The 25,414-nt window shown below is 38.7% G+C and overlaps 1 protein-coding gene across 1 annotated transcript in view; it reads left to right on the top strand.

Annotated features, from left to right (window-relative positions):
* nudcd1 (NudC domain containing 1) overlaps positions 1-25,414 on the top strand; it is a 53,976-nt gene that overhangs the window by 12,110 nt on the left and 16,452 nt on the right. Inside the window, exons 4-8 of the mRNA XM_084739103.1 lie at positions 75-258; positions 3,168-3,356; positions 13,382-13,589; positions 21,734-21,878; positions 23,157-23,282. Of these exons, the coding sequence (XP_084595229.1) occupies positions 75-258; positions 3,168-3,356; positions 13,382-13,589; positions 21,734-21,878; positions 23,157-23,282 (852 nt within the window). The remainder of the gene's footprint in view (positions 1-74; positions 259-3,167; positions 3,357-13,381; positions 13,590-21,733; positions 21,879-23,156; positions 23,283-25,414) is intronic.

Here is a 25,414-nt window from a genome sequence, read left to right as displayed (position 1 = left end):
ATGCCAGCAGACAGACCCACTGTCGACTGTTTATCCTGTTTAGATAATCGCATTTGTTGATTCTGTGCTCGTAGCCGCTGTTCAGTGAAGACATGGGGGAGCCTTTCACCATCCTCCACAGCGTCTCGCACGTCCTGGACAAAGTCCACACCATGGAGGTCCTGCTGCTCCGCATCCAGAAAGACCCGCAGGAAACCAAAGGAAGCGGATACTCCGTGTCTCTTGAGTGGATCACAGTCGCCAACGCTGCAGGACATGGTGGGTGGTCCCCTGACCGATCATAGTTTTGGTAATTGAGCATGACGGAAGATAAAACAAGCATGCCACACATAATTAGGTCTGAATTTCAGGCCTGTCATTTAATTTTCATGTTCATTTCTGCAGTGGACGACAGAAATCCTTGTTAATTAAACCAAAGTAGGAAGTTAGTCTTAGTCTGGAATAAATTGAGTTTAATTATTATATCCCAGATGAGATTAGTTCGCTCTGAAGCAAATATTGGCGAGAAGGATTTTCATTAAAGTTGTTGGCACATGCTGAGAAAGAAAGATACCCCGACTAATGATTCAAAGATTGGAAAGAAAAAAAAAAAAACAGAAGCAGCCTTTGGAGAGTCCCTTCCTCATTTAGTTGGATTTAAAGATCCAGCCCTTTGATATCTGCAGGCTGTAGAATAATCTTTTGTTGTTTGTTTAGTGTATCAATGTTTGACTAAATCTACATTTTCACAATGCTAATCAGCTCTGGCTCGTCTTCACTTTTAATCTAGTTTTACAGTTTCATCAGTCAACAGAGTTTTAATATCGCTGTAGTCCCCGGAATCAATTTCGTCGTACATGTTTTAATGCAGGATAAAGGCTCAATATGTACATGTAAAGTATTCTTGAAAGACTGGTTTGAATCAATATTTCCACATGTGAACAACAAGAAATGCTTTAATCTCTGGTCTCATTAATGGATTCTCCCGTGGCATCACACTGAGTCGACAAGGGATCCTGTGAACATTTTTTATGATGTATTATGTATGTTTTTATATAAGCCTGAAAATGTGCCGTCCTCTTACTGTAGATACTTCTGTCAAATTTGTCTCAACAGCAACATCAAAAGAGTCTCTTTTTTTGTCTCACTTTAGAGGAGCGTGACGTGTAAAGCATATAGTTCGTTGATAAATTTTTTATGCCTCATTTTAAGAGTTTTGTCTTTTTCCAGTCAATATCCGTTTCTTATTTTGTTAAATTTCTGGTGAAAAGAAGAAATAGGAATAACTTAAAACCATTTGGAGCTAATAAACTTAAATAAACTATAAAAAATAAACAGGAACAGTATAATTCATGGTAAAAATGTACAAATTTTTTAGACTAGTTTGCATATTGATGGTTTTCAGAAATTAAATGATGGGATCCAGTATGTCAAAACATTTAAGCAACAAACATGTAAGATATCTCAAGTAGTAATAAAATAAATACCTTATTAATTGATTAGTAAATGGTCAGATAATTAATTGTTGGTAGTTTTGATAATTTATCGATCATTTAAGTAATTGCCAGACACAAATAAATATTTGCTGGTTTCAGTTTCTTAAGCAGAAATGTCTCTTAAATGTAAAGTTCTCTAAATGGACTACCTTTGAGATTTTAATTTAGTCAAATCACGTAATTTGAAGACATATTTAGATTAAAAGATGAATTCAAATTAGGGTTAAGACTTAAATTGTGAAGGGGTGTGCATAAGACTGACATAACAATGTAATAACCATGGCATGACCCCTGTCTTAACAAGTCCAAAATGTACTCACGTGGATTGCAGCTCTGTGTGGCCTATTGCCTGAGCCAAATCTCTCCTCAGGGGCAATAAAGTATATTTTATCTCATCTTACTGCTTTAGTTTAGGTCAAGGGAATTAATCATGGCACAGTTAGTGCCTGACAGTGTAATAACACCTAATGACTTCTTTATGACTAGTCCAAAATGTAGCACTGTTGTTGAGATCAAGGAAAATACTCATATACTCACTTACAATGGTCTCATGACGGACAGCGTCAAAACTGATTATGACAGTACAATGTCATGTTAAGACATGTTGTGACATGTTTAAGACAGGCTATGTCGTCTTGATTAATGTCAAGTCAACTTAGCGTTAAAAATGAAATAACTGACTGAATGGTAACAGTCATAAACATTCAAAAAGACTCCTTCATGTTCATGACAGGTGTCATGTCAGTCTTCATATTCAGACTAACTTTATTATCCCACATAGGGATGTTATTGTTAATCATTTATTGATTAACTGTTAAGAACTTAACCAAATGTGTTAACTGATAATTAATCGATAGTCTAGAAATGGCAGTAATTGCGCCTCATTTGATATTGTTTTGTTTAGCGGCGAAATTTGTTGAATAAAGAAATTTAAACTTAACATGAGAAAAAAAAAGGAAAAAATGAAAATGAGAAAAATATGTGCATTTTAGTAATGATCAATTAATCAATACATTGTTAATATTTATTACAGTGTTTAGGGCTCAATAATAATGATTGCCCACTTGCCCAGGGCAAGTAAAATGCCACGTCAGGCTAGTAAATCTACAATACAATACAATTATTGTGTAGGGGCAAGAAAAAAAACAATGTAATTAGCTTTTTATTAATTAGAATTTAACATTTTTTTTTTCAGTCAGAGATATTGTTAAGAAAAATTAATTGGACCAACCAGGTTGTTAGAAAGCACCGTTTGGTTTATATTTAGTTGTCAAAAGAGCAACAAATATCAAACATCCAGCAATAAATAAAACAATGGTGGTAATATTAGGACATACACATTATGCACATGTTGATTTTATCACTCATAACCAGTAAAATTTTAAAAATTCACCAACAGAATAAAAAGAAAGCAAGAAACCAGACCACTTTCACTTTGATAACAGGTTTCAGAGTAGTTACATTTTGTTCAAAGAGCTGAAGGCAGATGGAGTAAAAGACTGGATATTCCTCCAGGGAGGTAAAACCTCTGTCCTGATGGACGTGTCCTGGTCTCATTGTGTGCTGGGAGCCCGGTAAAATAACCTGAGCTTTCTACATGGCTCTCACATGAAACATGCGAATGTGATCCATCTCGATCTCTGTCAGAGTTTAATGAAAGACGAGATTACTTTACACCTTTATCACATGCAGGTCAGGAGAAGAAGTATGAGGTGAAGAAGAGGAGGGTCCTCAAGGGGAAGTCGGTGCCTCACTACGCAGCAGTGGAGCCTCAGGGGAAGGGGCTGATGGTGGCCTCGGAGAAACCGTTTGTCTTCACGCATGTGGACGGTCTTCCTGTGGAGCAGCCTGACTCAGAGCCCATGGAGGTGGAGAGGACGGGTAGGTCAAGAGGCGCTGCTGAGAAATAAATCTGCCAGCTAGAAAGTTAGTAGTTTGGTTAAAGATTTTTCTTCTTCACATCACACCTTAACAGGTATTTTTACACTTCTATGGTATAAACCAAAGCAGATTTAAAGTACAGTAAACCACCATCATCTGCAACCAGCGAGTAAAAGTTCCCCAAAAACACTCTGGCTTAAGCTGTGACATTTTAAAACTGAACAAAATTGCGTTTCTCACAGGTTAGGCTGCTAACACAGACATTTAGAGAATTAAATATAGAAATATTAAAAAGCAAATAGATAAAAATAACTTATAAAAAGATAAAGAGGCATCTCGCACTCGGGAAAAAGTACAATTACGAACAGAAACGGAACTCTTAACTACGAGGCGTTTTGCCTGCTGGCATTTTAAAGTGCAGGTTGTACATAATTATGTAAACATAGAGACCAGCGTAGCAGGATGGATGAATAGTGCAATGGAGCAGAGAAAAATAGTGGGCAGCGTGAGACGGTGAGCAGAGTTTGTAACATTCAACACCATGAGTAATGCAACAATTATTAAGAAAATTGTATTGGGTAAACAAACAAAATAATACGATACAGATGAAATATGAAAGTACAAGAACACGGGCAATATAACAGTTAGTCCGGATATTAAAATAATGCAGATAGCTGCTGTGCGCCTCTCCAGCCACTGTGTGTGTGTGTGTGTGTGTGTGTGTGTGTGTGAGAGGTAGACAGACAGAGATGGGTGTTTTTGGAAGACTTTGATAGCTTACTCTGACTGCTGCTTTGTAATTTGACCCACCAGCCCCAGCCTGTGGTCATTTTTAGAAAGCTGACCCAAACCCGCCTGCTCCATGGGTTGTGGGCCGACCCACGCGTCATTAGTCTCCACCAACTCCTTTGAAAAAGTCTTTTGCTGCAAAATCCTCCACTTCTTCACCAGCTGGTGTTTGTTTTTGGGTAGATGTTGCATATTGGGTTTATCAGAATTTTCTTTTCTGAAAACAAGTGCCTGCTGCTGCTGGAAGCAGAATTTTTGGATTCGATTGGTTAGTCTTTAGTGTTTCCAAGGGGCAGTTTGGTTTGCAAACAGTAGGCAGCTCAATCAATTCTCCCCCCAATACATATCATAGCACAGAAAAACATACAGTAGAGGTCACTGTAATAAAGTTGCACTGAGCTAAAGGCACCAAGAGCCCATCAGACCTTTGTTAAAGTATGTCTGTGTGTAACTTGGCCTAAAGCTTGTTTAAAGCTGAGGGAACAAATGATCTCAGGTGTCTGTTTGATTTTTCCTCCCAGGGAAAGAGTACCTCCTCCCTGATGGTGGGAGTCGAAACTCTGCACGAGGGCGGGTGTTGTGGATCTGCCAGGAAGGCCTTTGCCCCCTAAATGTCTCTAACTTGGTAAACAATCAAGTTGGTGCCAATGGTCTCTTGGCAAATTTAACACTCTTTCTCAACCTCCAAATCATGCTGAGGTTGACGGACCCACAAATCATTGCAAAAGTTAAATAAACGCAATTTAAGATGAATAAAACATTTTCAAGAGCAATCTGTCAATGGTTAAACCCCTCAGCTTCTCAAGAAAAACAGTCCAAGTTTGGCCTTTTTGCAGATAGAATCAGTGTTGGCATCAAGAGCAGAATTTGCAGTAAAACAATCAAACAGTGAGATAAAAGAGGCCAAAAGTGTTGTAGAGCTGCACGGTTTTGTCTTAGTTCTCTGTGGTCGTCACTACAAAAAATTCCTTTCACATCACACGATTTAATATGAGCCATTGTTATTATAAAAAAACACTAATTATTAGGTTGTTGCATTACAGCATATTGCTAATAGTGATCTTTACTTTTGAAGAGAATAAATATACCCTTATGCATGGGTTAAGGGAATGTTTAGGTATAAAAACTTTCTAATAAACACACCATCAGCAAACATGCCTTCCTCAGGGTGTCTGAACTTAGACCAATACAAAGTCTAATTTTGCACACCTGCGTTAAGTAATATGTTATATAATAATGTTATTATTATATGCTGATATTTCTAACTTTTTCCAAAAAACATAAGTCTTCAGGTCTTTATCTCAGTGCCACTATTAATCTCAGGTGTTGGCCTTTTTTTCAGACTGCAGAGCTAATTTCAAAAAAGTTTCTTCACAGTTTTACTCATGTTTCAGGCTGAGGAAACACCAGAGGGGGCTTTGACAATAGTTTGGCATTGATCATTATTTATAGTGAGAAAGCGCCATCGTTATTTATTTATTTTTTCTTGTTAAGATCACAGACTGAAAGTGGCCAAAGAGCGAACCAGCCTGTCAATAAAACTGTTGAAACAAAGTGAAATAACAACATCATCTGGTTCCTGAGACACTGTCCTTCCTCCCTGTCATGAAAGACATGGCATCACCACGCCACTCATTTCTTGGAATTTCTGTGAGGAGGCTTTCCGGTTAAGATTCATCATGCATTTGCATCTGCTTGTTTTCAGTCAAGCGGCGTTCGCTTCCTCCGCTCATTACCTTTAAGAGGCAAAAACTGAATAGTTGGGTCGTAGTCATAGAAACGCCTGAGGGGGCTGCAGAATCTTCCCAATCAGACCAGGTCTCTGTCAGATCTGGTCATCTGTATCTGCGCACGTAGATACGTTTCCAGACCACTTATTACTGCTCATCATGTGTGACACGACCACAGAATAATCCTTCTTTCCTCACCAGCAGTGATGAATTACTGCCTGTTTAGTTTAGTCTGTGAAACAAGGAGAATTGGGAATTTATGTTTTTGCCTGCAATTGATAAACATTATTAATTAATATATTTGTTATGTAAGTGATTTATTGATGAACTGCTTTGTTTAAAAATGTAAAAAGTAATGATTAATTGTTGTCTTCAAATTTCTCAGTGACCACCCGTCAAAAAACCTAAAGGTGTGAAAAACAGCACGTTCTCACATTTGAGAGATTGGAACAAAAAAATATTTGGTACAGTTCAACTTGTGAAATCACTGTTAAACAATTATCAAATTGGCAGTGATTTATCGTTTTTCTCAATTAAAGGAAAATTTCAGCATTTTGGGAAATAAATCAACAGTGCCTTACTGTCATTGTTGCTTCCGACCAGTGCAGTTGTCAGTGTCTGAGTTCCCAGATGGAAAGTTCAACTGAAGTGTGAAAGGGCTGGGGAACGTCAGCATCCCTGACCTCAAAATCCAAGATGGCTGCTCCATGCATCAATAGTGGTGTTGACTGTTCTAATGTTGTCTCTTGTGTGTCATTAAATCAGTCATAGTACTGTGGACGTGCTACTGTGGTGGTTGTATGTGGAAAAAACCTTCTAACTTGTTGTCATCAAGCAGTTAGATGCCACTGTCATCTCTGTATGATAAATAATAAGGTAAAATCAGAGGTAGGTTATCATTGCATAATGACTTAAAACAGTTGGAAACGGCGAGCCTGGCTTTACTGAAAGGTCGTCTCTAATAGAGACAGGCTAGCTATTTCCCCGCTGTTTACACTTTTTATGCTAAACTAATCTATGGCTGTAGCTTCATATTTAATGTACAGACATGAGAGTGGTATCAATCTTTCCATCTTACTGTTGACAAAAACACACATTTCCCCAAAATGATGAACTATTCCTTTAATTGACAAAGTGTTTCAGCAGTGTTTAAGATTTATTTCAAAGTTAGATTCTTGACCGACCTATCAACATGCTGGTTTTCAGACCACCAGAAACATCTCGTGTCTGAACGGAACCAAACGTTCTCATCAACTGGTTTTATTCCTTTTTCCTACCTTTACACTCAGTTATACTCAACCTCTAAACAAGCAGACAAACAGACACCCTCTTTTTCAAAAGATATGAAAAACCTCGGGTGACATGTACAGGGCAAAGTGTGTGTGTGTGTGTGTTGACGGTGCAGAAGAAGAATAATGGCAGCTTTTTAGCCAATCCTTTTATCAGCACTCTGCCTTTCTCCTTTCGAAGAGGAGGAAGTGGATTAGATGTCAAGAGAGGGGCATCTTCAAAAGGGCTTGTAAGCGATGAGAGAGGAAATGCAAAGGGGGCAGGGGAGATGATGGAAATTTAATGGTGCGCTGATGGAGAAGAAGCGCGGATGCATTCATAAACCGTTGAATAGGGCTTGGCAGTATATCGATATTGTGATTTGGGACTGGATATCGTCCATGATTTTGGACATTGTTGTATTGTGATGTGGCGTAAGTCTTTTCCTGGCTGTAAAAGCTGCATTACAGTAAAACATTGTAATTTTCTTTTTCTGAAAATAGCTGTTTATTATTTGCCTTTATACACTTAAGCCCTGTTTGCAGAGGACTTGTATAACCTGGAGACCTCCAGTAATTTGTAAAATCCTGTCTTTAATCTGTTAGCAGCAAATGTGCAACACGGAGCACACATAGAAAGTGGGCAAAACAACTCCAAACTATCAATGTGCTGTGCAACTAGAGGGCAGAATGCAGCACTCTACAACATAGCAAAGTCAGTGTTGCCAACTTAGCAACTTTATTACCAGATATAGTGACTCTTCAGACCCTCCAAGCAATTTTACTTCCACTTGGGCAAAATACAGCTACACCAAACCAGACTTCCTAAGAAGTTTCCTATGGAAAGTTTTCAAGGGGCATGCCTTGTGTAAAAGCTGACACGTCAATTTGATAATAAATGAATGGAAGTGACAAATGATGGTCTATGCCAGAGATTTACACAAGTCCATGTGTTATTTTGTTATTTTCATGCTTTAAAAGTCACCACAATGCATGTCACTGAAACTCTATTTTTCGAGGTCTCGGTGTTGGCGAGTATAAACCAGACCTGCAAAAAATCTTGGGGAAGTGATCATTATAACACAAACCATGATCACGCAAGATTTTTGTTAATCTGGACATTCTATTCTATTATTACATTGATGCACTGAAACCTTCTCTGTGTTGGAGCTTCTCAGAGTGCGAGTGAGCCTCTCTCACTCCGTCTCTCTCCAGATCTCTAGATCAGGATGTTGCTATAGCTTGTAAATATGTGAATAGTTTGTTTGAGCTGATTTCTTTCTTTTGTGCATCTGAGAGCTGATACCACACAAACAAGGATGCAGACGGGAGAGAACGACACGAGAAAGTGCCCTGAAGCAAAATTACCTAAGGCACAGAGAAAAAGAATACATCTGTAGAAGATGAATAAGAAAATCGAAATAGTTTGTTCTTGTAAATGTTTAACTAGTTCTGTTAGAACTAAAGCTTGATGATTATCTTACAAATACAACTTGCACTGCATGTCAACATTCACAAAGTCAAATGGATTAGTGTGGAAGTACGGATCCCTGATTAAGTCTGATTAGAAACGTACTTCTCTGTGTAGGGATACGCCTGGTTCGCAATAATATTATCAATATTTATCAGTGCTCATGTCTGAGTCTGAGAAAGTTAGTTCTGGAATGAAAGAGCAAAGATTAGAGAAGAGTCCAGAAAGTAAAAATACAGTCTGTCTGGCAGAAACCCAGTAAAATATGTAAAGCATAATAAGTAATATGTATGAATTCCCAGTGAGAAACAGAGCGATGGCAGCACACATATTTGTATTTTCACCTTTATTGATTGTTCACAACTTAACGAACAGGGACTTAAAATTATTTGATTTATCTGGTTGTACATTTTATTTACTACTTTTATGTGCGGTCAGTCCAGGGATTTGAAGAGATACCTGTCAAGTTAAATTTTAATATGTGAAGGATGTTACTTTAAATTAATTTAAATCTTATTTTACTTATTATTTTTTTATGGTACTAGCTTGATGTATGAGGGGCTCTAAGAAGAGTGATTCTCAGTGTCTCATGAGCGAAAATACGCTGCAAAACTTACCATGTCCAGCTAACTAGCTTACTACTTACTTAAATTGTGAAACCATACAAATGAATGGCGGGAAAAGTCTCAGAAATATAAGTTAGATCATCACAGGACACCATACACGTGTGTAAGTGGATGTTTTTTAACATTTTCCATTTGCAGTGAATGCAGATTTGGTATAACGTGTTCAAATAGAGACGTGAGGAGGAGATTGGGAAATGAAAGGGGAGATTTGGCAGCTCACCTTCTCTCCTTCTCATTAGTTTCTTTGTTGATTCGGTCGACAACAAAAGGTGATAATGAACATGTCTCAGTTCCACACATCCCTGCCAGATATGTCTGTATCTGTCAGTTTGGTGCATCATAATTGGACCAATTTCAGCACTCGGGCTTTGCCAGTAGTCACAGAGGGTTGTATATGACAGTTCTGGCACTTAATTCTCTCTATAGGAGCATTGTATACAGTTTGTGTGTAATGATTTAGCACAGGTCAATCTTTTCTTGCTGCCTTGTCAAAATATTCTTCAGAATTCCTTTCATTTTTTATTTTTTTTATCAGTTTTAACACCAGGTGACTTCTCTTGCATCTCTAATTTTGTTTTACTTACGGCTGATTGTTTTCATGATAGTCTTTTCATGATATTTTGAGATCGGTATCCTGTCTAAAATTAGAAAAAATAAACCCTCTTTCTTCTGGACCCCTCAATCCTTCAAAGAACCTTTGACAAAACATTTCTTTAAATCAGGGTTCTTCATAAGCCAGTGGTTCTGGTTAGAACCTCAGCCCTTCAGAAAGAACCCTTCTGTAACCCTTATTTCTCGGGGTGTATTCTGCTCCTTTTTCAACGCTTGACAGCTACATTATTGGAAGGAGGAAACCTTTCACCTGAGGCGAGAACTCAGAAGAAAGGAAAAACTGTAGAGCGAAAGAAAATAATGTATGAATCTCCCTTCTGATCAGCAATGGATGAAAACGACTTTGTTGATGGAAAAAAAGGATTCAAAGGGACTTTATTTTAGAAATATTTATCAGCGAACAAACTTCTTGAAAATGCGAGGCTGCTAAATTGTTTCCGGTCAGATTTGAGATGGGATCGTTCGCTGTTTATGATTATGTACTTGGCAGCCCCAGGCTTTTTATCAAGCATCTGTGGACTGTTAGAGAGAAGTTAAAGAAAGACACAAGGCCTGCTGTTCATAGATTTTCCAGCTCGGTTTTTAACAAACATGGCCTGCTGACTTACGCTTTCAGTGCGCGTCTGTTCCCAGCAATAATTCAGACGCCGGCTCTCTCTGTGACGACTTATTTTATGTTTCATTACAGCGTACTGTACAGGTGTTGACATTAACTACGAGAAAAACTAATTTGGTTGCAGCTCACAGGTGCTGAGTCAGAGGCAGCAGAAAGTTGGCTTCTTAACGATGTGGGCAACGGTGAGAACAGATTTGTTCAGTGTTAAGATGGAGCGGAAATGCGGCTGTCATATTTGTGAAAAAGGTCTCTGCAGGAAGCAGCGTGGTGCCAACTCAGTGTTGTGTTTTAAAACACTCAAAACTGCAACTTTTTACACTGTGGTTAATCCTTTTGCTTTTACTTTCACAACTAGAAACCTTCATTTCAGAGAACTCAGAGAGAGCATACATTCTCCAGGCTGCACACCCCACACAAGGAGAAATCTGGAATATATTTAACTGTAATTTATCATAAAATGATCAAGATATGTCATCAGATATTAAGCTGAAATACTCACTTCTCTGAAATTTCTATTCCAGGCCAGAAAAACTGTTTTAGTTTGCCTGTTTCATATTTATTAGAGTTCAAATTAATGCCAAATGTTTGCCGAATGAGTAAAAGTCTGTTTATGAGTTGTAAGAAATCATCAATAATCCTTTAGAAGGAGTAGATGTTTATAACGGTTAAATTAAGCAATATGTTAATGGAGTCTGGTTGACAGTGAGAGGCAGTCACTGAACTCTAACTCATGTGCATTTTCAGAGCAGTGGGCTTTTTTTTTCAGGATAATGGGCTTAACTTTACAATGACGGAGAATTGACAATTATCTGATGATGATCAGCTTACAGTTTAGGACTAGTCTTCGCTTGCTTGTCTTCCCACGGTGTTTCACTTCACTCCTTTAGTCTGGTGAGGAGGGAGTGAGAGGAAATAACTCACTTCAACCATAGACAGTGTATTAAATAGGGATTCAACCTATGTAATATACGGTCTATGATCCCAGCTCTCTGTTTGGACTGCAGTACTCAGTTTGGCCGTGCAATTATGGCAAATTGCTCCTTTGAATCTGCATCTGGATCTGAACTGAAACTCATATCAGAGATGGATGATCAACTGGGAGATTGTTTCTATTCAAGTGAGAGCCACAGGTCACGAGGAAAAGCCTTATTTATCATAGCAATATTGAGAAACCCTTTTAAAAATTCATGAATCAGCACCTGGCTTGGATCCACACCGAAAACAGCTAACGTATTTCTTGGCCCAGGGCCAAACATTGCACTAAATTCAATTGGGAACTGTTAACAAGTTTTTGAAAAGTCATTCTCACCAGCAGATAAATAGGATTGACACCTGTGAGATCCATTTTAGGTGGAGGTGGTTTGAATATACTGGAACTATTTAGCTGTAAAGGCTCTGAAATCTTGTTTAGCTTTTTTCTAGACGTGATGCAAACAATTTTGCTCATTTTATAGGAGAGATGTCTGTTTTTTGTTTTTTTTTCTTCTCGCTGGTTTGAAGAAGACGTTATTAGTTCTGTGCAACAATCAGAGCTGAGAAATACTTTAATCAAAATCTGACAACAGTTGCTGTGTTTTCAGGTAGAACATAAAGGGAATCTTAGAGGTGCTGTGGTTGCATACAGAGTCGATGAAAATCTGTAAATAGACGAGAGGAAAAATGACAGAAACAGGAGAGAAACAGCTGAAAGGAAATTCTCTGGTGAGTTTGTACTGCAGTTCAGTCAGAGGTTGATATGATCACACGTAGACACGGTTGTTGTGTCCATTGCTTGTGAGCTTACAGCTAAAATTTGTACAGTTTCTGCTCTGGCTAATTGGGGTGAATAAACTAACGGCACAGCAGTGAAATTCACATGAATGACACTGATACACTGAGTTTTTGAGTGTTAAACTCTTATTTTCTTTAAGCGATGAATATTTAATGTTTTACAGAAATACTTCACAGTAGAATAATTAGGATTTGTTTCTTGCTGTTTGCAAATGAACCAGAAAGATAGTTGATTGTTGAGTCTCTTTCCCAGGACGTCACACACTGACTTTTTGGGTTGGAAAAAAACGTCCTGAACAAATTAATGAGAAAATAAGAGGGTAAGGAGCGGGGGGCGGCCTCTTTGTGAATTCAGGTGTCACCGCAAACCTCTGGTTGGCCGTGGGTTAATGATCAAGAGGACCTACCTACCTTACCTTTAAGATTAGAAACCACATTTTTATGGGCTTTGATACCACAAGATGACCTGTTTGTTTGTAAAAGGAGCGAAAATGTCCCTGTTATTTAATGATCTCAATCTCTCAAATTTTATAAAAGTTTGCTTCACATCAAATGACATTTTAAAGCATTTTAAATTCTCCTTACGTTACCCTCCGATCACTCTTACTGTGTGAATTTTACCTTGTCTGTGAAAATCCTCCAGTAATCATAATATTCAGCATACAGAACAGAGAATGAAATACATTCCTATACAACATGGTTCTATACAGTTTCGTCCCAGAATTTCATAATGCAAAATGTTTTTTGTTTTTTTTTTGGTATTTTGAGTAGTACTTTCTCATACATTTTGTCATTTGAAGCCGTGTAATTTCAAAGTGCTTTGTGTTGTAGCATAACAAACTACTGAACATTCAGGGGTCTGACAGGATGTTATTGCACAATACAGTAGGTTAAAATGTCAGATTGTGCAGACGTATTGGATTAATAGCTTCACTATGAACTAGGTCCTGGTAGTCCCCCCCTCGCGGCATGATAATTCGTTTTCTTTTTAATAGTCTCCCATCTGCATTGTTGCTGAATATTCAACAGCAATTCCCTTCAATTCCTGAGCTGTATTAGATGTTTTATGTATGACTCTCTAACAGCTGGCTCGAGACTGTCATTAACTTTAACACCATACGTTTCTCTCCTGTTTGAATTCAGAACCCATTTACTTCTGGCAGCAGACAGCGGAGGACATCACGGTGTGTGTGCGCATGCCTGAGGGTGTCACTAAAGAGGAGGTGCAGTTCAGACTGACAGCAGACAACATCAGCCTTGGCGTGCAGGGCTTTTCTCCTTTACTGGAGGGCCAGCTGTATGCTTCTGTAGACCCTGAGGCCAGTGCCTGGATCATCAAAAATGACAAAAGGTTTGCAACCTTGAATTTTAAGTTGTTGTTTCTGAATTGCTTGTTGAATTCAGTATTTTCAGGAGGAGAAACCTCATAGTACAGTAATGCTACAAGCCATCAACTCCCCCCAAAAAAATCCAGTTTTATTTATTATCTTTTATGTTCACTTTTTTCCACAGCCTCATATCAAAGTCATACATCTGACGTGCTCTTTATAGCCTGCGTCCCATTTGAATTGTTACTCATCTAGTGCAGAGTTCAGAGTGGGCTGATTGCTTGGCCCACGAAACTGCTGCTTGCAGTGTTCTCTAGAACTGCTCATCCAAGTGACTTCAAAGTTGGCCCTCAGAAATACAGCCCCCAAGGGTGAAGTCGATCGTTTCTTGAGATATGTGAAGGACAACCATACGCACAAACAGACAAAGAAAGATTCCTTCTTTTGTAGTTAGATCAGTTGTTCCCAAACTGAAACTGAATATGATTTATGTAGGGGAAATAAACAGAGAAGTGTTTAATGATGCTGATGCCGTCATGCTGAGCTTTATGTCATTAAAATTTAGCTTTTGAATCATTTTTAATCGGTTGCTCCCCAGTTATTGTTAATGATTGATCATTTCTGGTGTGGGGGGCCTGAACTTTTTTTTGACTTCTGAAGGTGGGCCTGCCAGAAAAAGTTTAGGAACCACCGAGTTGGATGATGCTGCTAAAGCATCAATTTTGTCATGGTCACTGACACATCTCACTAACATACAGCGACTAAGTGGACTGTCAAGATATGCAACCCCTTTTCCAAAAAAGTTGGGACATTGTGTAGATTAAAACCAGAACGCAATCATTTGCAAAAACTTTTCATCCTATATTCAATTAAATACAGTACAAAGACAAGATATTTAATGCTCAAACTGATTAACTTTTTTCATTTTTTGCAAATATACACTAATTCTGAATTTGATGCCTGCAGCACGTTCAAAACAAGTTGACACACGGGCATGTTTACCAGTGTGATGCATCACCTTTTCTTTAAACAGAACTCAGTAAGCATTTGGAAGCTGAGGACACTAATTGCTGAAGTTTTGAGAGTAAGACATCTCTTCTTTAGCCTGGACAACATGACGTCCATGATTTCTGAAGACGGTCTGAAAAGTGGACTTGTGAGACCTCAGCAAACTTTTCCACTTTGCATCAGTCCAACTCAAACGACTGTAAATTGAACACTTTTCGAGATATATGCATGGAATTCATAAGACTTGAGACACATATGAGTTTGGATCTTGAGTCAGATCAGATTCACTTGTTGGTTTCACTTACCAACGTGATGTAAAGTACAAACCAGTCGTTCTCTACAGTCCCACTTAACCCATAACAGCATGTCGTCTGTTGTCCACTTTTGTCAGGTGTTGTGGTTTTAGCTGTAGTGGAGATCTGTAGCGCAATAGGTATACAATCAAGAAATCTTCAAGAGATGTCAAAGGATGAAATGGTGCAAGGCATTGAGTACTTGGATAAATTTATTCATTGACTTTCAGAGGTTAATATTTTCAGGATTTCTTTTTTTCTTTTTTCACACTGGTGTGTGGCTGAGTTTTTTTTTTTTTTTTTTTTGACACCGAGCAACAGAACTCCTGTAAATTGCCCCCTTATTGTGTGTCGCAGTGACGCTGGTTGCAGTGTCCTCGTAGGGTCTCTCAAAGTAAATTGGCCCCAGGTAATGAGCCAGACCCAGAGCGATTTCAAGAAGTCAACACCCCTGAAATGAGTCACCTCGCCTGGAACAGGGAGACTGGGACAAACTCCTGCAGCCTGGTTTGAGGCTGTCAGGCGAACATCAGACACCTCGTGACGGGAAAGCGGAGGCTTTGCGGAGGCTGTTTTCAGCAGGGGAGGAGAACAGCTGACCTTGACTGCATGTATAGCTGGTCATTAAAGGGAGAACTTTAATAAACTTCTGAAACCAACTATCATGCCCTCTGTAGAGGAGGCAGAGTCAGAAGACTTGAGGTGCAGCCAGAAGAGATTTTGTCTGGTGAGGCCAAAAGCCGACAGGGCAGTAAATATAAGGGGAAGGGCTGTAAATATACAGTCAGGAAGCTTGTATGGGCAGAATCCAAACAACAGCAGATCATGCAGCTGTAAATTATACTGTCTCTTATCAAAAACTTAACTTTAATGAAATAGTAGCAGTGTGGTATTATTTATTTAATTATTCTTAACAGCACTGTATGTTAATTAAGCATAAAATAACGTGAAAATTATTACAGAGGTACTTGGGACCTGTTGTATAAGAATATGGTTGAGTTTGCAACAATTTGATAAGATTTTTTTAAATATAAATTTTAAAATCTGCCTTTTTAGAGAAGAATGGATCACTGTTTTTATTTTAGCATCAAATTACTCAAAATGCTTTTGTGAAAGAACAAGACAGTAGTAACAGATGTGGGCCTATGTTTTTCCATAATGGAAAATAAGAAAAAAATAGAAGTTTTCCCGCTTCTAAAACAAATTTTGTGGTTTATGAGGTGCACTTGAATGCACCATGAAGTCCCTCTCTCTCTCTCTGTGTGTGTGTGTGTGTGTGTGTGTCACTCTGACACAGACAGCAGAGGACAGGCCGTAAAGTGACATCAAAAAGGCAGTAGGGACTATTAGAGATTTTATTATATGACTATTTTGGTGCAAACATTTGCCCGCCAGTGTGGTGGATGGCTTTCCGCCAAACAGAAATTCTAAGCACATTTCGTGCTTGCCAGGTGTTCATTTCTGACCCTGCCTTCGTCATCTAACAGGCTCTTCTGATCAACCTTTATAGAGACCACCGATCAAACTGTTTAGAATCAATATTGTATCGTGGCCAATCACTTGCAGCACTCTTAGTTTTGCTCCACTACATGCTGCATTTCTTTTAGCTGGTTAGTTGCTTTTTAATGGGTGTTGGGTATTTACAGGCAAAATTAACCAAAACTGACATCTGTAGTTGCAATAATACAAAGTTTTAAGGAAATATGATATTTTTTGTTATATAAATCTTTCCCATTTGAGCAAATTTTGAGGGACAGCTGCAGCAAAACTGTATGGACTAAAATTTTGAGGACCAGTGAAATAACAGAACACCAAACTGTGAGATTCATAATGGTTCTTCAGGAAGCTGTGGTTAATGTCATCTGTCTACTGTTTATTACACAGTTACTGGATTTGTCCTGTGTGGTTGGCACACTTCTTCAGTGTCGTACGAAAGTCGGGGACAGTGCCTGCGGACTTGAAGGTGAAGTGCTGCTTCACAAATAACAAACACCAGTTATTGTAGTGTATGTAGAGCTGGAACAAGAACAAAGTGCGACATGTTGGACAACACTGGATTCAGGCGGAGATGTTTTCCCGGTTGTGAAACAGTGGCCAGCTCCTTTTTTTCTTTTTAAATGACATCCACCATGATTCAGTGTTGTTTATTAATAAAACATAAAAAAGCCAGAAGGAGGTGAATACTTTTCATAACCATTGGAGCTTTTAATCCAGTAGTCAATATGGGCTGAGTCATATCCGCCACTTGGAGACCTTTATCATCTGTGTCTCAATCAGCTCTCCATCTCTGCTTCCTGCTTCTTCAACACGAGTCCTCCAGTGCTCCATTCAGTGTAAAAACATGTTACATAGCCTGTTTGTTTGTTTCCGGTAATCCTTGAGTTTCAAGGCTCGTGCATGTGTGTCTGAGGGGGAGAGAATATGCCTCTGTCTGTCCGTCAGTGTTTTCTTGTTTTGTGCAAGAAAGAAAAATCTAAAAATAACATGGTTCTGATGAGAAACTGAGAGATGGACATGAGCGTTTTTATTCTGCAAGTTTGATTTATTTTTTATTTCGTATTCTTTAAGCTTATCCCTACTTATCTACCAAAGATAAAGTCTGCTGTCATTTGACGTTTGTCGGGTGATAGTATCATACTGCGACAGACTGCTGTATGCATCTAGATGCCCTTTTAAGCGATGAATATCTTAGAAAATCACACTTTCATTCTGGGTGTTGACTGTGTTTTCTCATCAGTACACAAGGCGTATTATCATAGCCAAACAAAAAATAAAATAGACTTGTTTCCATAAAGAGACTCCATCTGGATGGCTTTTTACAATGTAAATACTGCAATGAAAAAAATGCTCTTATTGTTTGTATTGAGCATGTTTTTCCATACCAATGGGTTATGCTCTTTACAGACAAACAGCTGAGCACCATCCTGCTCTCGTCTGTCTGGAACTGAATTAAGAAGCTGCCCTTTGTGTCTCTTTCATATCTTCCCATTGTTGTCCAAATAAAGACCTGTTTTGTAGCATCCAGCGGTACAAAAGAGTACGAATTATACAGGCTTCTAAAGGCCCATGTTCACATTCTTAGACTGAAGCTGCAACATGTGCACAACATGTCACGTTGAGGTAGAAGGATGACTAAAAAAAAAAATCTCAAAATCAAAAGAAACTTTTTCCTCAGAATAACAGTTGTTGGTAGGACTGAAACCCAAAGTAACTAAACTTTGGAGGTGCAGTTTTCTTAAAATATTGTTGGTCATGAAAAACCATAAATTGAATAATAATGTATAAGAATATATAATCGACCCTTCGCTAAGCCCCGCCCTCCTTAGTTACTGTTGCTAAGCCTGTCAAACTCTCCATTAACATACTGCATGTATGCAGTTTACAGAGACAACGGCAGCAGATTTAAAAATCGGTAGTAATTGTTGGAACACGAGGACTTTGACTTCTTAGAGACGTAAACAAAAGCAGCTTCTCATTTCTAGATGACAATGGTGGATTTTGTCGGCTAAAATAAGGACTCAGAAGCAGATTTCATAAGTGCAGCTGGCTGATGTGAGCTGCTGCTAGCTCCTCGACCCAGAGGTCCGTCTCCAGCTGACTTTTTAATGTTTCTATCTGACATGTTTCCAAACAAGAAGCCTGTGAAAGTGTTTCTGTGAAGTTACCTGGCAGCTGTGTACATGATATAGCGTCACTGCTAAAAGAATGAGGCTAAAGCTAGCTTACATCTCAGCAAACATCGGTCGGATGTTGAAATGCGGCAGGTATATCTACATGATGACAGAAATACACCCATTAACGTACATAACAGCAGAAATAGTTTATCAAGCAAGTGCAATTCATTTATTTCAAAATGAAAAGTTTTTACAGGAAGGTGAAGCTGGAAAGAGAGAGAGAGACAAAACAATGAGGAAAAATGGAAATAAACCATGAAGAAAATAGATATGATGAATTATTACAGTGAAATTGTTTTAAAATCATTATTAGGCTAAATGATACAGTAAACTTTTACAAACTTGAGTAGTCATTTACTTTGTTTCTGGTGTTTCTAATAAGTTTGTCCAAGTTTTCAGATCTCAACCTTCTAGTAGTTTGAAGCTGTGCTGCTGCTGCACACTGTGATACAGGCAAAACTGTACACTCCACCTTTTCATCATTCAGCCCTATTCAGTGGACCAAAATTCATGGGAGAGTACGTGATACATTCAGTAGCAGAAAACATGATAAAAGAGCAGCGTAGAGTTGTTCATTATGCTCTCCTCCGTTAATGGAAAACTGGAAATGGTGCACTGTGACTGAATATACTCAGAACCTCTGCTGACGGCCACTGGAAAATGTGAGATTAAATCGCTTTGGGCAAAATGCACATAAGCGAACAGATGTATAGCAAGGAAGAAAATGTTATTCTAATTTTATTCTAATGGATTCATTTAAAAAAAAAAAAAAAAATGAGCTTCATTGCCATAATTTAGTGACACAGAATTGATGAGGAGGCTCACATACTCTTGTATTGAATTTATTGGGAACCCTCCAGTGAAACAGGAGCGAGTGTGTAGATTTAATATGTAGAAAGACAGAATATCATTATGTAGTCTCCACAGCTGAAACCTATGAGCAGCATGTGATCTCTGAAATGTTTGTGCATCTGTAATTAATAGCCAGTTGTCAAATATGTCACGTAGAAGCAACGACTGATGGTTGCATTTATTGGATTTTCATCACTAATTGACAAAAAAAATCTACAAATTTTGTTTGACTTCAAATAGAAAAACTAAGGGCTTTTCACACTGCTACAGCTTCTGTGAAAACACAGGATACGTCAGAGAGTGAGGAATGAAGTCAGACAACAGACATGAATAATAACATGAATAAAGCTTGAACCTGATTTTAACTTGATTTCTCCCTGAGTCATCTTAGTTAGATTTTCATCTGCAATGTTGGTTTTTTAACAATGAAGACAATAACTCCCATGATCCCACGCTACTTCAGGAAGTCATCAAACTGCCTCTTTTGTTATTGTTGAGAGACCCCTAGTAGCAGAAATTACACACTGTGTTTCATGTAATTTGCAAACATTATTTAAATCTTAGGTGAGTAATTCAAATATCAAAACTAGATCTTCACTCAGTGAACATATTTTCAAATATTTTTCCAAATTAATCTGTTAATTGTTCAGCATTTTAATATCTTTTTTTTTATATCTTTGAAGGTGATTTCAACAAATGTCTTGTTTTGTCTGAACAAACCCAAAAATATTCTAATTAAAAGCAGGAAGTTTTCACATTTGAGAGCCTGGAACCATTAAGTTTCACATCTTACTGTAAAACATTTTAGTCAGCAGGCAATTTGAGGGGGGATGTCATCTCCCTTGTTAGAAAAAAATGACAACTGCATCCCTCGTCTCCATCTCTCCATGGTGCTGTCCGTGGTGCTGAAGTAGCAGACAGATTTCTAATTGCACCATTTTCTCAGTGTTGCCCTTCTGCTAGTTTCTTTGACCTTTAATAATCTCTAAACTATTAAACTACATACCTACAGGGAATATTAAACAATACCAAACCAAAAGAATCATTCACAAGTTGGTTCATGAGAGGCGGTGGGTGACTGAAACGAAACAATTTTCTTTAAAGAACCGGTCTTCTCATCACTAGGGTGCTGCCACCCATCAGTTAAAAATTAATGCATCACCTGCTGGTTTAAGTAAACATTCGAGAGGTGTGCATTCTTCTTTAAAACACAAACTTATCTTAAAATAAGGCTGTGAGATAATGATACTGCAGTTATTCTGTACAAACGTTTCTTGTATAGACGAACATTTTTAGGCTCTTAACCCTCAGATAAAAATAATTGCTGTGATTTAGAAATTCAAGTATCAATCACTCGCCACTGAGGAAGATAATCAGTGTCTAAACCAGATCGGCCACAGTTCTGTCGGCCTGCATAACTCCGCAAGTTTTCCTCTGACCTTACTCATCAAAACCGCGCTTTAGCCCACTAGACTGCTCCTGATTGGATGTTTACTGGTTGATTGCATCATTCTCATTCTAAGTACACTGTTCACCCTGAAGTTCATAAAAATCAGGCTTGAAGGGACTTTTACATTTGTTCAGCTGCAGCTTTTGGCTTTCGGCCGCCTGAAACAGTTTGCCAATTGTGACATTTTAGGAAATCAGTAACACAGGTTTCTTGCGCTGTGTGTCTGCATGCGGCGCACTTGAGCTTGATCATTTACAGGGTTCTTACGTGTTCTTGAAATCCCTGAAAATACTTAAAATTTAATGTTCCAAGGTTTGAAAAATGCTTGTGATTTTAGGTAGAGCGCTTAAAACTGCTCGAAACTGTAACTGCATTACTGTCATCGCTCATAAATCGCTCTCTTGTGATTGAATTGTTCACCTTTTTGGATAAAGACAAAAAAAAAAAAGAAAACTGAAACTGAAAACATTTTATTGAAGTTTTTTTGTCTAGTATTTGAGTGATTGCTTCATGTTGGCTCAGACAGGTTGTATAGGATGCAAAGTCTACTTACAGACCGGTGACACATTTTGAATCATGAAACTTTTTATGAAGCATAACTTTCGTTGTTTCTTGCACAGTAACATCTGATATAATGTGAGGAAGAAGTGAAAGAATCATTTTGAGGATATATATAAAAATATGCCATTTACCACAGCTGTACTGTGCTGGAAAACCTTGAAAATGCACCTTGAAACTGCTTGAAAAGTGCTTGAATTTGAGTTATTTGAGTTAATGTGTATCACCCCTGCATTTACATACTGTATCATAAAACCTAGGGTTCATAAGAACTTTGAATGAGAAGGATCATGTTTATTTGTGTGTATTTATGCATATAAATGTTTCCTCAGCCTGGAGGTGAGCCTGCAGAAGCGCAGTGAGGGGCCGATGTGGCCGGAGCTGGTGATGGGCGACAGGAGAGGAGAGTGCGTGATGAGCGACGAGCAGGCTGCCCTCATCCACGAGAGGCTAACGTACCTCACCTCTGAAGACCTGGTAAACTCACCTTCTACATAATGCCGATAGCTTGAATACTAAATGTTATGGAGAGTCTCTTTTATCTCTGCCATCATATATAGTAGCAGTAGTAGTGGTAGGGGGGAGTGGCCCCTCCCTTGCTCCCTTGCTTCGCGTCAGGATCCTGCATCACCCTGTTGGGGTTTATTTCTCAATAATTGCCTCCTCACTGTACATTATCCCACTTATTACATGGTTACTTACAAAATAAATCAATAAATTGACACAAAATATTTATTTTATAAAGGATTTTGTTGTTTTAGAAAAGATTTTATTGCTCTTCCAGAGTTGATCAAAACTGTGTCCATAGCAACAGTCAGTTCTTCATAGCAACGGTCTGCTGTAAAGAAAAAAATCTGTACTCAAGTACAAGTACTGTTACATTGCTAAAATATTACTCAATTACAAGAAAAGTACTGGTGTTAGAAATAAACTTAAGTAAGTAAGTATTAGTTACGAAGGTTAAAAATGCTAACAATCAATTAATCAATAATTTATAAGATACAAAACATGTCTTTTCCAGTTTTCATTTGTTTCTTATTTTAAGTCTTAGTTTAATTTACCTTGTTCATCAAATGAGGTGCAATGACTGGCATGTCGATAGATTAAATATCCATGAATACATTTTTTGATCGGTTAAATTGTTAACAGCAATTAATTGTTTAATGATTAATCCTGATCGTGCCACAGCATTTTGTTTTGTTTTTGTGTGTGTGTCATTGTTTTCGTGATCAGATCGGATCGGATACTGCAGTAGACCAATCAGAATCTAGTATTTATCAAAGCGACGTGTGTCGTCATAGCACCTGGCTTATTGATAAATGACTGGTTGAATCACTCCAGTGACATATTACTCACACATAAAACTTTGAAGCGCAGCTCTGGCATGGCTTTATTTTTCCTTAGGAGGTTTTCTTATGACCTGTCGTACCCTCCTGGCTTTTAGCATCCCTCCCTCCTCTGAGGCCTCTCGTCTCTGTCCTTTTCCTCTTCAGCGGCTCTGAGGCCTCCTCCTCCTGACATCTTGTGCACATCATCACACTCGGGTCCTCAGAGTCACTCTCAGCCTCATGTTCGACATCGGCAGTATTTTTAGCCCCTTCTGCTCTCTCCGCCTTCATTAGTATCATCCGGGCCCACTTGAGGCTCTCAGTGCAAATCAGGCCTTTTACATGTTAATAAATGCAAAACAAGTGTAACCCCAGCCTCTGTCTTGTTTTCTCGTTCCTCTTTCTTTTTTTTTTTTTTTTTATCCAGAACGGAAACCCTGACAAGGACAAACCCCCTTGTAACTCTCAGGAGCTGGAGGACTGTGATGGGTTCCCAGAGGACAGCTTCAGCCTCACGCACTTTGACGGAGAATCGCTCAAGCCCACTCAGGTGGTGAGTAACACCCCTCGCCTTCACTAGTAAACACTTTGATTCTCCAATCCATCAAGCCTGAGCCCTCCTCCGTAACACCGCTGGTCATTTCTGTCGGCTCCTTCCATCCTTCATTCCCCTCAAGTGCGCCGTTGGCTACCTGATGCTCGCTGCCTCCACAAGAGCGTGATTTTAGTCAGCCCTGCCCCCAGTGAGCGAGCCAGAGACAGCCTTGGCCTTTAACAAGCCACTTGACCAGAGAGCTCCACAAAGGGGCCCAGTAAAGAAGGAACAGGCACACCCACTTCATTTCCATCACCTCTCCTCGTGACTCGAATAGTAAGAAGTTGAACCATTGTAGCTGACATCCAGGCTATTTTTGTAAATGCTTATTCTGAGAACATATCTGTCAGGGTACAACATGTCACTTGGAAGAGAGGTAGAGCGTTAGAGAGGTTGAACTGTAATTTAAAAGCCACAGGTTCCCTTCGGCAACTTTTAACGGGGTGTGATGCATCAAAGTGATGTCAGGTTCCCTTTTCTCATGTCCAGATTCTTGTTTTCACCCTCTGTTTTTCACGCTGTTAAATTGTTTTTAGGTTTTTCTGTTGTTGCGTAGGTCACAGCTGAGTCATATATCGACTTTTTGCTTTTTTGCGGAGAAAGAGGTGGGCTTGTTGACTTGACAGTATCGTTGCATGTGATAAAAAAATGCTCTGCATCAAATGACTCATTATCAGTTTGTTGAAATAGATGTTTTCCTACTATATTTTTGATATTTTGATCTGAGCTGCAGTAAGCATCTTAAGCAAAAGGTCACCCCTGCTGGCATTTTCAAGTCTGCAGCCCTTTGAGGCTGTTCACCATCCTACCTTGGCGTGTTAGCGTGGTAACATTCACTAATAAGCACCAAACACAACTTTCAGCTGAGGTTGATGGGAACAGGAGAGACTGAGCAGTCATTTTATTGATATGTAAACAACAAAGATGAGCAATGTGAAGAGTCTTTAGGTGATAAAGGACACACCTGCATACACGTTGATGCCCCATTGGTCTTTGAATCAGGTGTCAGCGTTGCCATCATGTTAGACTGACCTGTGAGCAAACGCATGCAAACGGAGTAGCTGTGTTTCTCAGAATAAAAACGCCTACACGTCTCAACCAATTAAAATTTTTATATTCAAGTGTTCAGGGTCCACATGAAGCAAGTTAGAAAAAAAACTGTCTTTCCTTCTCCATTTAGATCCTTGAATATAACATGACTCATTGAAATCAGTTGAGAAATGTAAATCTTATTGTGTTTTTATCCAGAAAAACTGCAGCTCTCTCGTGGGTAGATGGTATTACACCCGGGATATGCTAATAGCCAATGTGGTTATTTATACCCGTATGGCAGAGACAAAAAAATTATCTTTCTCTAATCTTTCTAGTTTTTTCATAACCAAGTAGTTTTGTTGCCTAAACCTAACCAAACTGTGACTGAGAACTGAAAATAACAATTAAAAAATCTGTAACTAACAGGTACCGCTGACATAATTTTTCACTACTGTCACATTGTAGTCGGGACTCAAACTCTGCTCTCTCACAGGAAATCCCTGCACTTAACCCATTCATCCAACACAGCCACTTAACATGATTGAATTTATCGCTTTTTATAGCTAAAATAAGGGGGTCTGTTGTGAATAGCTGAATTGCTGCCGTGTTCCTATTCACACCTGTCTATAAATAGACAATACTAGTATTTGTTCACAGGCTCGTCTTGATCAGACAGTATGGTAGAGACACTGATGTATTGCAGGAAGGTCTAAAATTCAACAATACAGCAGCCAGTTTGTTCAAGAAACATCAAGGTTACACTATAGATAAAGTTGTTATTCCTTTCATATACTGCAGCGTGATGTAGCTTTCTCTGCTATTCTCAAAAAAATTACAAAAGGCTTACAAGATTCAATCAAGCGTTACATGAACATTTCACAAACAGCTAATGTTAGCTGGCGAGCTATTCAATCCTGACCTCCAAAGTCATCTGCTCCTGGTCTGTTGCTCTCTACAGGTCCTGCACCACATGTTGCATATAATAATAGTAGTAATGCATCCTGGGGGAAAAAAATATCTCTCCCCCTGATGAGGCCTAGACACCCGTGGTGGTGGTG

This window comes from Lutjanus erythropterus, chromosome 16, assembly GCF_056507025.1.
Source record: "Lutjanus erythropterus isolate fLutEry1 chromosome 16, fLutEry1.hap2, whole genome shotgun sequence".
NCBI classification, from domain to species: domain Eukaryota; kingdom Metazoa; phylum Chordata; class Actinopteri; order Lutjaniformes; family Lutjanidae; genus Lutjanus; species Lutjanus erythropterus.
This window is presented reverse-complemented; position numbering and strand designations above follow the sequence as displayed.